Genomic DNA, 17,506 nt, shown 5'->3' on the forward strand with positions numbered 1-17,506 from the left:
TCTCCTAATTCGCACTTTTCGAACTGATCCTCGAATAAAGTTGCATCACGAACAGCAAGCATTAAAACAGGTTTAAAATCATCAGTTAACCTTCTGGAATAAACGCAAGGTATCCCATAATTTTCTCGTGGTGCGTACAGCCTTGTGCACTGGAAAACTATGTACTCTGGGTGTACTTTCGGGTGTAAATCGGGTTTAACCCGATTACTAAAAAGTTTTTTCGGGCCATAGAAATCGGGTGAAATCGGGTTTTACCCAGAAACGAAGGGCCCTAGGTATGGTTCAGTAAGGTGGGGTTAATCTAATCCATCATCTCATAGGAAGGGCTCCAAAGCATAATAGTTAATTTTCCACATCAACTACAGCACATGCTGAAAGCAGTGCATGTTGCAGCACTTCAGGCCAAGTCTCTGTGGAGATACTCTTGTGATCTGCATATTACGTTCTACTATAAGTACTACCATAAAAAGCAGGATGAAGCTTAGGAGGTGCTTAGTCATAGCCCTGTGAACACAGAATGCTGACGTCATTATGGTGTCTTAAACTGGGATGTGACCCATTTGGCTACAAGTACAAATCTGGGTGTAGGTTCAGCATCTTGGTGCCTCTAAAACACTGAAAAACAAGAACTTTGCGACAAATGCAACATTTCTGGCTACAGAACGAGCAATATAAAAGCTGGCGTGACAGCTGCAAAATGCCGAGCCATCAGAAAAAACATGTCATTGGTGATCATCCAAAGTAAAGACCCCCCCGGATCAATTTCAACTACCTGCATTTATACTCCATCTCAGCACCTTGCAGCACTACCAAAGCTGCAATGAGCGCAGAGCCTAAGTGCAGAGCCAATGTACCGATGCTGCAGAATGTAGTGTCAGTATGAAATGGGCACATGGGGTAGCACATTTTAAAGTGCGTATGCGCCAAGTACTATTTCAAGCCGAGCCTTAACATATGCTTGCATTACATACACTATTTCGAGTTTAGCACGCACTACCCTTGCGCAGGCTAAAATAGTGTTTCCAACATGATGGTGCACTTTGAAGCAGGACCTCTTGCTTGGGAGTGAATTCGCCATGGTTACTGAGCTTTACAGTATGTTCACTGTCATAAATGGATGAAGGAGCATTGTGCTTTCGTTTTGGTCTCATCCCACCAACAGCAAAATCCATGAGCGACAAATATGCTTAATTTCTTATTTTGAGTGACAATTCTGCCGCTCCTAGGCCTAAAGAAGAATGTCAGTTTTCCAACAAAAATGATCTCCGTTCTAAAACCAGATAGCGCCACTAGGCTGAAGTTATCGTTGCGTCTCCGTTAAGCATATGTGGCAAACAGCATAACGTCTCGCAAAATGTTCGAATTTAGAGTATGTAAGTGCATATGCTGCGAGCAGATGACAAGCAGACAACAAGGCATGAAGGAACACGTTTAATCCACTCTCCTGGTTGGTTGAGGAGGTCCCTAGCTTCCTTAGTGCTGCAAGGAACTTACGAGATGGAGTATAGCGCATGCATGCATGCATGCATGTGCTTACAATTTTTTTACGTTAGCCTTTGCAGTGAATACCACAGGCTGTGCCTGTGAGGCCATTATCCTTTCAGACAACTTTTCTAAGCAGCAGGAGGAAAACTGTTTTACGTGCACACCACAAGTAAGCTGGCCACATGTGCTCAGAAATAAAAGCTTCAAGCAGAGAAACTGGGTGGGCACACATACCTGTTAACATATTGGTGCATGTCTGGATGCAGCGCAAAGACGGAGATGAAAAGACGTGACTGAATGTGACACCGCTTTCACTCATGGCATTCCCTGAAAGCCGAGAAAATGAGACACGAACTGAAGACATGGCTCTCAAAGTCTACCGTCAACGAGAGTAAATTAAGAGCATTCCCAAACCTGTCAGTGTGGCCTGATACAGGCCAATGTTGGTCAGAGGAGAGTCCTTTGCATAGTCGTGGTATCCTCCTTTCCTCTCTGGTACGGTGGCTGGCATGTTCAGGTCGCGCCTGGTGTAGTTCCCTGAGAGAACGGAACACAAGAGAAGCTGTGTCTATCCTGTTGTCAACGGGTAGATATAATACGCAGCTGATAGCCTAGCACCTCACTAAGGAGAGAAACTTCGGTGCATTGTAGGGAATACTGTCCACCTCCCCAGCCTTTTCTGTGGGGAAACTGCATTTGCAGATAACAATTATGTTTTGTGCCAATCCACTAGGCTTAGGAGTGGCAAAGTTGGGCATCTGTTATTATTGCATTTTAAACCATTGCTACATTTTTAGCAAGTACAGCCATTGTCAAAAGTAAAGAGACCATGGGGTCTGCTTGTAAGCCATGCGGTGAGGTTCATGCAGCATCCAGGGAAGTCCTAGCTTTTGATGGTTATTCTTGCCATAAAGAGATTTAGAATGCTGATGGAGCACAACGAGCAACACAGCATGGCCCAGAAGCAAACCGCCTTCACAAAGGCTTTACATATTCACATGGTTGCACTACTTTCCTATGTTTCCATGCTCAGACTGAGTTTGGAGCACTAAATATTAAGCTAGCTGTAGCAGTAACTACACCACTAGGCTTCATTAGACATTAGCACGCGATACTTTTAAAGAGTTGAACCTCACAACCAAACACTTACTATTAACATAACAGGTTCTATTCGTGCACTTATACTTGCTATTGAGATAGACACGAAACTTGCTAATCCAAACCCAAGAAAAAAAATGCGCAAGTTTTATATAAAGAAGGAATTTAATATAGAGGTCCTAAATGCCACGCTCTAAACATCTAAGAAAAGTGTTGCATTGCAAGTGGACAAGGCTGCTCAAAGGAGGCAATAATCTGACTTTCACACGCACTTTGAATTCCATTTCATATTAATTCAAGCTTATAAATAAAGATGGACAAAGCCCCTGGCAAGGATGACTAAAGTGGACTTAAGGTAATGTTTTTAGCATAACAGCATAATGGCACACAGACAAAGAAGAGAAGCAGAAGAAAAAGAAAGAGCAGAAAGGGCAAAACACATGACCTTAAATCCATAGTACCAACTAGCCCAACAATTCGCTTTTCTAACGACTAAAGTGGCTTGCACTGTTATAAGTTAGAAAGTTCTTCTTAGTTCATACACTGGCAACACTTCATTATTGCCTTTCTCGTATCCACAAGACTCACTGTGCAGAGTCGGGGGGAACCCTTTGCATTATTTCAGACATTAAACTCCCAGAGACAGATCTGCTCTACTCTTTGCTGCACGTGATTGCAGACTACCTCATGTAGTTATAAACATCCTGAATTATAATCCCACTACCGTCGTCTGTTTGCGTCTATCCATCTGGGTCTGGTACGATCAGAAAGTATTGAGCTTGCATTTTAACTTCTCGATAATTAACAAAGTCTAGGTGTGACAGAACTCTATTAATAGTTCTTTCACACCTATACATAGTTAATTAACTATGCCACAGTTTTGAACATGCTACCTTTAATCTTGAAAGCAGGTCATTTATCCGTTAGTAGTACAACAAAAAAAGCTCTACCCTCAAGCACAGTAGGCTGTATCACTGTTAGAAACCAATGTTTTCTTTATAGTATTTCATTTATTTTTGTAACTCTTTGTGTGTAACCACCGTAAAATTTTCTACATGTGAAACTAATAATATATCATTTTGAATTGTCTTGCCCATTTTTCTGTGCAGTATTCATTACATGGGCCCAAGTTTAGGCCAGCAGGCACTAATATAGATTTTTTTCTTTCCACAAGAATTTAATAAAATTTTGATCTGATTTGATTCGAGTTAAATTAATTTGCAAGACTTACTCCAAACATAGGAGAAACAGGGTGGCTTATTACACTACAAGCACTTGTGGGATGAGAGTTTTAACAAAACTATTTAGAAATTTATGAAAATTATAACTCAGCTGTTGCTTTACAACACTGCTGCAGGTAGACAAAAAGAGGGAAAAGGAAAAGGCATGGCGGTTGCCTAATGCTTACCGGCTGCATCAAAACAGATAGGCAACCAAGCTCCGAACGTGAAATCAACCCGCTCTGCATGTCGAGCAACATAGAGCTTTCGGGGGCTTGAGCTGACCTTCATGTTCTCTTGCTTTGCCTTTGAAAAGAAAAAATTTCACAAAAACAGTATACATTGTAACCCCACGGTGTTTTTGTCAATGCTTTTCAGTGCACAAAATCAATTTGATTTTTTGCAAAGTGCACCTCTACATCATCGAGACTTTCTGAAAATGGTTAAGGTTACGACCTCTGAAAACAAAAAAAGTAAAAAAAAATCACCAGCATGGTAGACATAGTGATTAACAGTGAGTAAAGATCAGCATTTGTAACGTGCATGCCATTTTACACGTGATGCAACAGCTTAGACTTTTTTCTTAACGATTCAAGTTCATCAAGAACAAGTTAACTGCTCTGACCCAGGTAAGCCTCAGCTTTTCAGTGCATTCAGAAGCCTACAAGCACACATTGACTCTTAAAAGCCACCACAGCTCTTGCAGCAAAATGATGCAAAAACCATCCAAAATATACACATCACTTCTCATGCTGAATATCATGGTCAGCTCACTGCACTTCTCTAGAGCGCTGTCTCACATGCACCCTGAAGGCATGCTGTTTATACGCTGGAAATGAGGAACTGGAAGCAAGCATGGCAACAAGGTTGGTGGTGCAAAGGTTGTAACAAAATTTTTTTTTTCTTCTGGATAAGTAGCATGACAGCAAAGATTCGAAAGCATTACATCAAACAGTCAAATCCGGTCATAACGAACAGCATGATTCAACACGATTTGTTCGCTATATGGAATAACTCGATATACCCGACCCTGCTTATAATGAACTTTACTACCAAATATGTTCTTTACGAGGCCGCAAACAGTGGAGTGAAAATGAGCTGATGGAAGAAAAACCACTCCACTCACCATGAGTTCTACTTGAAAAGTAGTTTATTGGCGAAAAATGACGCCTATTTGCAGTAGGTAGCGATTTTTTTTCCTGAACACTGCGTTTAGCTCCATCAATGAGAATTGCATTTTTCGACTCATGACATCAATTCAATGAACTCCTGTCTGCTTCCCTGCGTTCCCAAACAGTATCGTCGCAGCACACCGGCAGCAGAAACGACATCACGAAGCGTCAGGTGAGGGCGATCATCTTCCGAAGCAGTCCAGAGGCGGCTCCCCAGGGGTGGCACCAGACACCAGCACATCAGAAACAATCCGCCTTTTTCATTTTCCTGTGCTGCCACCTCGCGTACAACGATGGAAGCTCACTGGTAGGGTACTGCGCGCCCAGCCCGGCCGGACTGAGTGCCGCTCCGGAGCACGTTTTGTTGGAATCTGTCGACGACGGCGTGTCCTGGGCAGCACCTGGTACCTGGAGGACTTCTAGAATTGACTGATGGCTGGGTGCGAAGTACGAGGCAGGCTGCAGTGCCCACCGAAGAGCAAATTCTTCAGTATCTCCGATCATCCGGCATGCGATGCGAACACCTGCTGAGCAAGGACCGCCGCTTCAGAGATGAAGGTGAAGGCTACATTCGGAACATAATGTTCAATGAAATATCCCTGATCAGTAAGGTTGGCGTTTTCCACTGTATATGCCTGCCATTCATGAAAGGTGGATACTACATCGTGCACGCCGTAGTACTGAAAACGACTGGGGCCAACAGTTTTCACAAGCAATCGTTGTGTTCAAGCGCTGCAGAATAGCTATACGAGCTATAAAAGCACAAGCGTACTCGCAACAAAGCAGCTCTGCTAGCATTTCACTGTATTTTCCCACAGCACACCGCTGCATAGGTTAAACAAGCATGCGCGTCCATAAAGACGAGCGCGAGAGGCGCACATTGATCCATTCCTGCGATACCACGCCGATGTCTTCATCATGGATATGATTCGAACACACGCATAATGCACCTTCTTCTTCTTCTGTCTCTTAATACATGGCACATACCCACACGGGGGGGATCGGCCAGGGTGTAGTGGCATAAACGAGGAAATTTCCGTAGGAGATTATGACAAAATTTTAGCACCATGCGTGAATGCTGTCGTAGCTACTTTTTCGTTGCCCGCTCCATCGCGAGTTGAAAGCGGCTCACAGCACTTGCCCATGCGGCCTTCTTGCTTGAGAAAGCAAAAAGCGTCGGAACGAAGTCTAAATGCCGCGGTGACATTCGAGGCCTTCCCGGCCATGAATAAAACCTTTTGTGATAGACTGCACACGCATTTAACCGCAGTACCTCGTCCGTACCTGTCACAAAAGTGATTCCCGCACAGTCTTGACGTGCTTGACGGTGCCCAAGGGCGGCCACGATCGTCGAGCCAGCGAACTGCTTTTATCCACGCTTTGTGTCGAAGGCTGTCCCGGGAAGCGCTCGGAAAGCGAAAAAATCCGAGTTTGCTTCCCTTTACATATTGGGCATTGCAGCCGTATGCAACACATTTCGTAGGTACCGCGAAATACGTCGCGCTGAACGCCCGACGGCTGCAGCAACGCACCCTACGCAGGAAGCCGGTTTGTTACCACATCCACGGCCGGTCTCGAGTGGAGCGCGCGACCCTTCCAATATGTTTCGCGACACCGCCGCCAGGGGATGGGCGCATGCGCAGTCGCGTCGTGAAAAAGGCGGATTCCCGAGTTCAACAGGATTGCTATCGCAGCTACGTGGTTGTCAACTGTCAAAAAATCCTCAAAGCAACTTTTGTTGGCACAGTGTCTGGAACATTAGCGAGTTCCTCCCTCATCAGTGAGTTCTTCCCACAGTGTAGCAATGCCACTGTCATCCTGCACTGCGCGCACCGCACTCGCAGCTTCAATGCCCTCATGACACAGTCCAGCATGATGGAAGCAGTCCTCTTGAGCCGGTGGTTTTGAGCATCTCGAATCACATTTTGCCCGGCGTGACTGATTATTTCAATCGTGGCCAGCGAATTAATCTCTAGCGCCTCATTAACCTGCAGTTTCACTAAAAGCCACACAACACCTTGCTTCCGATAGCCTGGGTTGGTCACACGGATGGTGCCTTGATGAAGTCGCTGTAAAACCACTGTTGCTTCTGGTGGCAGGAAGCAAAGCTCAGTGTTTTTGAGCGAGACGCCGCAGCTGTGTCGCGATGTGCTGACCAGTTTCCAGGAGGAGGCAAATCTTAAGCCTGCTTGTTGCAAGCTCCTCGGAAGGGCTTGCTGCTGTTTCGTCATCTGGCAGGATGAAGCGCCGGAGAGCAAGCGTACAACAACACAGGCACAGCCTAGAGAACCAGCGACTCGCAAATGCAAACAAAGAAAGCATAGAGGACGGAGGCACACCGCAGCCTACATAGGTTGCTGGGCTGCCTCCTACCAAAGTCAGTGCAATAGTTCCGGAGCTGCCCGCATGTGCTTGATCACGTGGTAGGCGGCTGCCATAAAGGAGCACTGCAAAGCGAGGTTGGCCAACAGTGTGGATTTCAAAGTACTGTTTCTGCTCCCACGTTTCACGGCTTTCGCTGAAGCGCGGGCGGTCGGGTAGCGTGTTTGTCCTGACACTACCCTCAGCCGACGCAGGAGCACATTGGCGGGCGTTTGGTGACCGATTGCAGGCTTTTGGTGACCGATGGGGGCTTCTGGTGCTGGCCACGGGCGCTCAAGAGTTCGATATATCCAATGTGTAGTTTGTTATAAAAAATTCATTTTACATTCATAATGCTAAAAGACCTTCCGAGTGTTTGATATAAAGCACATTTCATTATATATCGAGTTCGTTATATTCAGGTTTGACTGTATACACCGTTTCAACACTTCCTTGCAGCCTGATGGAATCTACAGGCTTTCTCAAACAATCAGGTTAATACATAGGTCTTAAATCGTGTCACTGCGTGCCTTGGCATGTGGGCGTGTGGCGCCATCTAGGTTTCAAGCTATAAGCTAAATACATCACTAAACCCATTGCAGACGGTTCCGTCATATGTGACATGTAACAGCGGATACCATTTTTATGAAAGCCAGATCACCACCTTCACACAGTCCTCCGTGGTGCTGTGGGTATGTATAGTTGTCTTTTTGAATGAAATGTGCAAAACTTGGTTCCGATGACACTGGCATACTAAATTGAAAATATATTAAATGATGTAGCATGGCTTGAATTCTCTTGCAAAATAAAGTTTGTCTGTCTGTAGCTTTACCTATTTAGTTAGTTACCTATATTGGGTTTTATGGCACATAAGCAGCTAAGGCTATCGTGCGCCAAATAAAGTTAAAATATACGATTACTGTGTTGAATGGATTAAAGTTTTCGAAATCTGTAGTCTGTTTAAATCATCCACTTCTTTGAAAAACCTGAAAACACATGAAAATGACATAGTTTTCATTACGTTTACTGGCATATTACTGCCCTTGAAAAATTTTTCATATCACTTAAAACATCAATTTTTTTGCAAACATAGAAGCCTTCCATAAAGGCCACTTGTATATATCATCATTTTGAAATCAAGGAGGAGACATTTAAATTGGTACTATATATTCTTCAGCACAAGAATGTTGCCTCTGCACATGTATAAGGGTTATAAGAGGTTTTGTCCCCAAATGCCGGCTCAAATCTCTCTCATACATCGCCTGAAGAAGGAGGAGGAGGGCTATTTGGTCAAAAAAGTGGTATATACGTAAATGCTCAGAAGGAGGTCCCAAAGCACAAACACTATGTGGGTCCTTCTATGAATATTTTAACTGACGCATTAAATTATAAACAGACAGCCCGACAAAGGCAGCTGAGTGTGAAAGGACAAACAATAAACTGAGTATGACTGAAAAAAAAAACAACGGGAAAATGCATTTTAGCTGGTGTCACTTACAGCTTGATTTAAAAACCCTAGGTTCTCGTAGATAATCTCCTTTGATGGGGTGGTAACCTTCTCTTCCCTCTCTGCAGGCTGTGGAGGAGTTGGTGCCAGTGCAGTTGATGCCGCTGCAGACACAGCCGGTGCTACTGGTGCAACTGGTACCTTGGGACATACCTGTGGAAATAAAATAAGCAGGCCACTGTCTGGATAATTTTTTAACTCTTGTTTACCTATTTGCCCGCCTATTACATGTGGAAAGCCACTAGAAACAAATGACAGAAAACTGCTGCTCAAACAGCTTGATAAACCCACACTCCATTTGTGTACGAGGTAAAAATAGGCACTTTCGGAAAAATGACAGCGCACTTGTTCACCTGGCATCAACATACTAAAACATCAGCTAAGCTGCTCTTGATGTATTAACAGAATTCCACAGAATTCCGAAAAATGTATCTATGGTTTTCAGTTCGTGATTGAAATCTTGTTACACTTTCTGGGTCTCATTTTTCCTTCCTTACCCCTGCATTAGCCTCACATTCTATCGCAGACCAGCCTCTTTGTGCAAACACCATTGTTAGCTACCCATTTACCATGCAAGAACCGTCAAAAGCACCACCAACCTGAGGACTTGGTGGAGCTTGGGCTGCTGCCACTGCTGGCCTCCTCTGGAGCATGCCATCATCCAGACCATCAATGTAGACATCCTTGACAATTGTTATAGACCTGCACGAAAGTACCCAGACCAGAAAGAAAAAAAAAACAGCAATTAGCTGAAAGCCTACACACATGCACGCATATCAGCAAGTGTTCTGGAGTACTAGCAATGTTAGGATTCCTCCACATCCTATGACACAGCCATGCAGGAACGAGGTTTGCTTGGAAAAGCGCAACAGTTTCATCGAAAGCTTGAGTGTGCTACGCTGAGGCCGGCACAAACACTAAATCTTCTCAGCTTATTTCACCATAACATGAAGACAAGGTGTACACATGAAATGCTTTCAATGGGTGGTTCACTGCTTTCTGGCACCACAGAAAGGAAGCTAGCCGCACTCAACCCGATGTCACTTCTATACTCGTATTACAGTTCCCATTAATGCACTGCTACGACGCTCAATCAATCTGTGCACAGAGTTCCTGTTCTGTGAGACGCCAGTACACTACCAGTACATGGAACCATTTTTAGTGCCTTCTTAACAACTCCACAGATAATAGATATTCAGTGTTAACACAAAGTTTTCTTTGATTTCATCAGATTTGGCAATGAGACAAAATGGCGTTTTTTTTCTCTCTCTTTTTTCTTTTTGTTTTAAACACCAGCAACTGCTGTACCTGTGGAGTGTCCAGGCATCCGACTCGGCTGTCCGTTCGATGTAGTTCTTGGGCAGGAATCCCGTGGCTCCCGTCAGCCACGAGGTGCCCTCCACCCAGCCGTCAGTGGCCGCACCAAGGTGCTCTCCACTCACATACACAAAGTCACCGATCAGGAGCTCCAGTTCGTCAGGTTCCTTTGGCACGTGCGAGTAAAGCACTTTGTGGACCTGCGAAGGCGGCCGAGTGCACAGACGCCACATGGCATGGTTGTGAAGGAGCAGAGGTTGAGACGTGAATGACAGACACAGATATGTAAAGCGTTCCCCTCGCTGACTAGCTCAGGCTCAAATTTTGGTGTCACGTCTGGGTGAGGTGACCAGGCAACAACATGACAAGAACAGCATAGGCTGTGATAGAAAGAATCTCGACCAGTCTTGCTTTCTTAATGTGCCAGAACATATACCTATATTTTCAGGTCCAAAATTTATTTATTTATCCCAATACCGGCCCTCCTTCGAGCTTGCTACAATATTATTGATTCTTTTGCCACTGACACGACGCTAAATTATTTGGCATTCCATCTTGCTTGCAATGGTCAATGAAGGCTTGCAAGGCAGGCGTCATAACATTAATACCCCTACCACATGGCAAATTCAATATGATATGTGAATGATGACAATGATCAGGGGGATGGTGCCACATGAGTGACTTTAATAATTATGAAATGTTATACTGTAGATGTTAATGTATTCCTAAAATGATTTAAAATTCATAATAATGGTCACCATTTTGAAAGGAGAAGTGAAAAAAAGCCACCAAGAACTTAAGCAGGCAGAACCCGACACGAGACAAAGAGGAATGCAAACATAAAGGCAGCACGGCAGCAACTGAATGCAAGTAAAATGTCAATTTCTGCTAAAGTCAAAGAGTAGAAATTAGTAGTGCATGACCACAGCTCCATTCTGAAGAGAAAAACGGTATATGCTCTCCTAACAACACTTTTTAGAAGATACAAGGGCACAGTAACTTCCACCAAATTAAGGAGCACCTTGTGGCAACACGGCTTCAGGAGCAAGAATAGGGACAAGGCAAAGTGCTGGTATTGTTTTCAGGACTTAACAACATATATCAGGGTCAGTGCTCACAGCACAAAATAGCCAACTACACAATGTTTGATTTCTAGTGATTTTTCATCTAGTGCTCCACACTTTTGTCTTTTTCTACGGTTCTGCAGTTCAGACAACACACATGGTATCAAAATGAATGTGAATGCCTTCCCTGGGCTAATCCAACTTTAGATGTTGCCACCATTTTGCAGTGTGAAAGAAAATGAATAACATTAGTAGATAATGACATCTGTTAAAATAAGATTTATTTTACCACGCGATAGATATTATACTAGTGGCTCAGATTAAAAAATTTTTAGGCACATCATTTACGGTGCTTCACATTGAACCCTATATAAATGCAAGCACAGACTACACCTGAGGAGAATGTAACTCCTTTAAAAAAGCAGATTTTGACAAAAGTTAACAATGTCAAACTTCATACAGCATACCTTGACATAAACAACAGCTACTAACTAACAATGTTCACCTTAACGAGCATTAATGAGAAAGAAAAATGGAGTGCGTGAGCTCAGAAAATTCTGCAGAAGAGTAACCACCTGACAAAATACTATATCAAGGATGCCAGTAGCCACTGAAAACGAGGAAAGTAAAGATTTTTCTTTACTTTATGGTGTTGCTCAGCAATAAATCAGCAGTATAACCATTATTTACCTGAAAGACGATTAATTACAGAGTAAAAGAAAAAAATTAACACATGCCACTAGTAACATCCAAACTAACAACCTTCGCATGTCGCGTGCGGTGCTCTGCCAACTGAGCTATGACGATGGCTGTGCAATCTACTTTGTAGGGTATTTGCATTTATCTTGCATTTAACCTGACCTTGAGAGTGTTCACCTGTGCCACCCTCGACCATAGCGGCAAATGTAGGAACGCCCTGTAATACTGCAAGGTCCACACAGAGCGTGACTGAACGCTGAGGGAGGCAGTTGTGTGAGAACCCTCTTATGCTTCCCACGGCATCAAGACTCCTGGAAGTGAGGCCCTCGTGAAGCCATTAAGAAGAAAAGAATAGGGAAATGAGGGGTAAATGCCTATGCTCATTGTACCTCACTGCCTTTGATCCTGGTGTCCCGCGAGTACAGCCTGAGTTCCCAGCAGGCAGAAGCATTGGTGTTGATAGCTTGGCTCAGTTTTTCTAAGGTGGCATAATGCTCCAACTGAAATTGGTAGGCGAGCGTGATGTGAAGGGCCTTCAAGTATGGTTCCACCTGAATGCCTGCAAAAGGTGAGAGACAGACCAACAATGGGCATCATTCATACCACACCAATACAATGCCTGAAAGTATCTAGGAGCTCGCTCACAAAACACTCCCAAAGTGAACACAACAGAAAAAAAAAACCTGCCTAAATACATTAATATAGTGGGGGAAAAAAGAACATGCTTATGGCCAGCACTTAATTTTTCCAAGATGTGAGGCAAGAAAAAACTCTTCTGCTGCTCAGGACGATGTGACAGGCATAAACACTTCTGCTGGCTAAACAGCAGATTTGTTTATGTTGAAATTCTGTGCCAAGGTGGCACTTGGCAATGGGTTTTGTTTATTACTATGCTTTGGTTGGGTGCTAATCTGTTTTGGCTAGACTAAGCTGTACATGGAGGTTGTATGTGGCAATAGCAGATAGAAAAAAAATATTTCAAAATTGCTGCAGCAAAGGTGCCATCATAAATGTGTAGGCAACGCTGATGTCACGAAGGCAACGAAACGTCTGTGGTTAAATAGGGAGGAGGTCTTAGCCCCCGATAACAGATGGTGCTACTAATCCTATTAGCAAAAAAAAAATCAAGCCTTTTTGGGCCCAGCACAGCCACAAACGACACATTCCATTCATTCTAGTTGAAGTAAGCACCACATCCAACAGTAGCCTTAACAAAACCCACATGTAAACACAACCCAGCGATTCAGCCATGAAAAGCTTTAATACCTGTCCCTTCAAGTAATGAAAGCCTGTAGTTCTGGTTAAAAGATCTTTCTTTAAATATCAGTGTCAGTGTCACCGATTAACTATGACCATTCAGATGATAAACAGAGTATTTGAGTCACACATGGAACAAGGGATGAACAACAGAGTACTATAAAGCTTTCACTTTCAGCAAAGCAACCTAAATCTTAATTGTGAAACTAAGCAAACAGGCAAGCAGAAAAGAATGAGACTGCACAAGAGCCAGAACTGTCACCAATATTTGCACACATGCAAAGCCTCGCCATTAGAAGACAGCAGATGAAACATTCCATGCTATTGCTTCGCGCTACTAACTTATGTAACAAAATGAGCTTTGAAGAACCTATAAAGTGCCCAGAATGACAACGACCAGTTATCCCAAGATCAAAGAAAGACTACTTCTATGAGCTTAAAAAAATTTCATTCTTAAAAGTGAGAAATAGAATCTTTGGACCAACCATACTACATACAAGCTCATGCATTCTGGTAGAGCTACAGGTTTCCAAAAAGCTTATGCTCTTTAACAGCTTCACTTTCTTTTTTTTTGAAGATAATGGCTATAGGTTTCATCACCATGAGAAAACATGCAAGTGAACATGCAGAGGTGTTAGCACTGACAACACAGTATATGCCTTGCACAGTGCACAAGTGAAAAAAAAAAGAGTGGTGATTTGGGTGAAGCTTACGCCTGTTTCGAGAGGCAGTCTTGCTAAGGGAAGAATAAGAGGTTGAGCACCATGGGAAGCAAGTGCCCAACACCTCCAGTGCCCCGATATCGGTTACAACTACAAAGACAGAACATGGTGCACAGCCCACGGTTAGTCGTGTTAGAGAGGCGCACACAGCTCACTAGTCTTGAGGAAGTTAGCCTGTAATGCAATGCTTAAAACCACCATGCAAAGTACAGTACAAATGAAAACACGCTAAGAATGAAGACAACATACAGAACAAACACCCCGCAATGTTCAGGCATGCACCAGCTACTACTATCACAATGAAACAGATTATTACTAAAAACATTCAAAACTTAGTGTCCAGACGCACAACACACAAAAAACTGTACATGTGAGCAATAGGCAGGAACAGTAGTCACATTGGAGTTATGACAACTACAATGATAAAAAGCGCTCGCACTAGAAGTAGTACTCCCACTACTGCACTTAGACACCAGAACACAAGACTGCAGAGTTTATAAATACTTGGAAACAATTCTCACGCAGCCAAATGACCCAACCAACTCTCTCTTCAGGCCTAGGTCTAATAAAAGGTCTTCTGCTACTACAAAACCCTACTAGATATTTGCTGTTTTAAATATTTCCGAGTACAAACCACCAATCTAAAAAAAATCTTATGCGCGATATTTTATGTTAAACTAGTTCACCACGCCACGCGTACTAACAGCATGGCTTATAGGCCGAGTAGGTAAACATGCTTTCATACCCGTGAAGATGTTGGATTTCGAGGGCTAAAAAAAGGCTGACATTTGGGCAAAGCAGTCCATTTGTCTCAAATATGATGCAGTGCAACTAGAACGTCAACTGCAGCCAATCATGAAAAAAAAAATTGGTGTAAATTGTGAGACTAATAACAGGGTCTCAAGCGTAAAAATAATCTGCAATAAGCATGTGTCTAGGCCCGTTGATATGCCTGCCAGGCTCAATATTACATGCCCATATCACAGTGGTTCCCTTACCAAGACATATAACAAAACAGCAAAGTAGCTGGAAAGAGAAAGAAAAATGACATAAGGTTGTACTTACTAAACTCAGAGACTTCCCGCATAAAATAAACAGCAAGTTTCTTTAATGCTTCATTGTGTTCTTCAGCCACAAATAGTCCAAGAAATGTTTGGGAAGTGTAATGCTCTAGCTTAATGGACTCCGGAAGTTCCCCCTTCAGTTTCTCCACTACATGCTGCAATGCTCTACTAAGGTGGCCAATAGCATCATCGGGAGCCTGCAAAGAAAACAGTGCTCTGAGAGAAAGGAAAAGTTCTCATGCTGTTGAGTGCTAAAAAAAAAAGGTGGGGAGTGGGGGGAAAAGATGTTATTTGTCTGGCTGTTCCTATGCGACTTGCTATCTATTATAAAATCACCTTCATGCATGGCTTCTGATCGTGTGCCTTCTATACCACTTTCATTACTCACTGATCCCAGACCACTAAGTTATGTCTTAAAAAATTGCAGCTGGACAGCAGCATGAAGAACTATTGAATGCACAATAAACATGGAATGCCTGAAAAATGAGTTAACAGCCCTTTTTTTCGTGCTATCTTTGCACAGCCACATTTAGCCTTCAGGCTCTGACAGACAGGGAAGATAAAGTAGTTACTTGGATGTACCATCAACTTCTGAAAATTGAACACTGTTTACTAATCTCTCCCTTCAATTTGACTGCGTCCAAAAGTCTTGCACTTTTGTCGCTTGCACTTTTCTATGCAAGAAAAAGGTTTTTGAACTAAGGATGCCAAGTACCACATAATTGCACGTGAAAAAATATGACTGGTGCTATTGGTTGTGCTGAGGGCACAAGCAGAAAAATTTATTAGTTAACTCGATCGCAGATCCTGAGATGACAGACCAGTCCACTTAAGTTGAATGCGGTCAAGGGATGCTACTAGCTATAAATATGTTCGAACATATATAAAACATAATATAAACATGTCCAAATAAAAATGGTGGCTGAAGATAGGCTACACATTACTCATAAAATCATTTTACACACACAACAAGAGTGCTGATAAGGCTTTAATTAGTACACTGGCATTGCAAGGTCACTTTCACAGACCCTGCTTCTGAGCCCAAGAGTAGACTGCCATAAAAAACTGAAAATTCCATTCTAATGGTTTAACCAATCATTCGTGAGGATTCAAGACAAAGCTATTAGAGACTGCCCATAAATTAAACTGCAGCACTCAAATGCCAACAGGATTTTCTCGACAATGCTATGCTTGCCTCTCAGCAAATCTGGGTTAACATTACACTTAATCTGAAAATGGGAACTGTATAGAAGAAATGCGAGACAAAAAATTTGTTTACAACAATTAATCTGATGGCAGTGAGTTGGAAATGTTAGCAATGGCTGGAACAGTGGTGACAGCAATGGGGAAAGATGATTTGGAAACACGGGCAAACACACATACGATACAAGCAGAGCCACACAAGTTGGCTATATCTACCATGCCTAAACTGAGGTGCCTGATGCCATTTTAAGAATCTTCAATGTTCTCAAGACAATGCAGCAGCATAATGTATCAATTTATACACTGCTATTGTTTTTATTTTGCCAGACCTCGCTCTGAAGATACATTGCGCTGAGCCAAACATGATGGGCTATAGCAAGGGATTGGACATTGTTTTTTTATTTTGAGAGGAATTTGGTGAAATTTTTCAGTATTTACTTTAGAATGCAGTTTCTGTTTCTTTCTTTTCTGAGCGAATACTATTCCTACTGATGAATTACCATTTTTTATATTTCCTCAGTTGTTGCGCTGGGCTAAGGAAGACAACAGGGCATCACGTGGTCTGCATGTTGATGGCAGCAATAGAACTGCCGCTTAAAGGTTCCCTGAAACAGGCATTCGAGGTTGGCTATATAATGCTTGCATTACGCAGAGTACAGGCCAGCATTTATGCAGTGTACGAGACCCCAAAAGCGCACGGAAAATTTACAATATTTTTTAAAACATTTCTGCTTTCGAACCTTGCTGCGACCCGTGATGCCAGGCTTTCGCGCGAAATATGGCATACGACATCATGTCGAGCAAGTCATTTGTTTGGTTTGGTTTATGGGGGTTTAACGTCCCAAAGTGACTCAGGCTATGAGGGACGCCGTAGTGAAGGGCTCCGAAAATTTCGACCACCTGGGGTTCCTTAACGTGCACTGACATTGCGCAGAACACAGGCCTCTAGAATTTCGCCTCCATTGAAACTCGACCGCCGCGGTTGGGATCGAACCCGCGTCTTTCAGGTCAGCAGCCTAGTGCCATAACCACTGAGCCACCGGGGTGGCCATCACTGGTTTGCAGCATCAACTCTTTCAGACGTCATGCAGCTACCATGGCCATGGCCACTCCAGCGGGTCAAGAAGCTCCATGCCGCGGGGAATTCCCGCGCGTGCCGGCAGCCGACGGAGGACACGGAGGGGCTGAGTGGGAGGGGCCGATGGAGAAGCACCGACATTTCAGGGGGAAAAAATTGACGAGAGGAGAAGGAAAAGCGCGAAGACCGGAAATTAAAATTCTGACTACAGATAACTCAGCTTCAACAAACAGCATTAAAGAAATTCTTGCTGGAGGAT

At 43.4% G+C, this 17,506-nt stretch overlaps 1 protein-coding gene across 1 annotated transcript in view; it reads right to left on the reverse strand.

Annotated features, from left to right (window-relative positions):
* Epp (Ecdysteroid phosphate phosphatase) overlaps positions 1–17,506 on the reverse strand; it is a 64,199-nt gene that overhangs the window by 14,762 nt on the left and 31,931 nt on the right. Inside the window, 9 exon segments of the mRNA XM_077626842.1 lie at positions 1,720–1,812; positions 1,900–2,022; positions 3,992–4,109; positions 8,835–8,996; positions 9,443–9,545; positions 10,152–10,360; positions 12,313–12,482; positions 13,894–13,992; positions 14,968–15,163. Of these exon segments, the coding sequence (XP_077482968.1) occupies positions 1,720–1,812; positions 1,900–2,022; positions 3,992–4,109; positions 8,835–8,996; positions 9,443–9,545; positions 10,152–10,360; positions 12,313–12,482; positions 13,894–13,992; positions 14,968–15,163 (1,273 nt within the window).

The sequence above is a fragment of the Amblyomma americanum genome, chromosome 6, assembly GCF_052857255.1.
Source record: "Amblyomma americanum isolate KBUSLIRL-KWMA chromosome 6, ASM5285725v1, whole genome shotgun sequence".
NCBI classification, from domain to species: domain Eukaryota; kingdom Metazoa; phylum Arthropoda; class Arachnida; order Ixodida; family Ixodidae; genus Amblyomma; species Amblyomma americanum.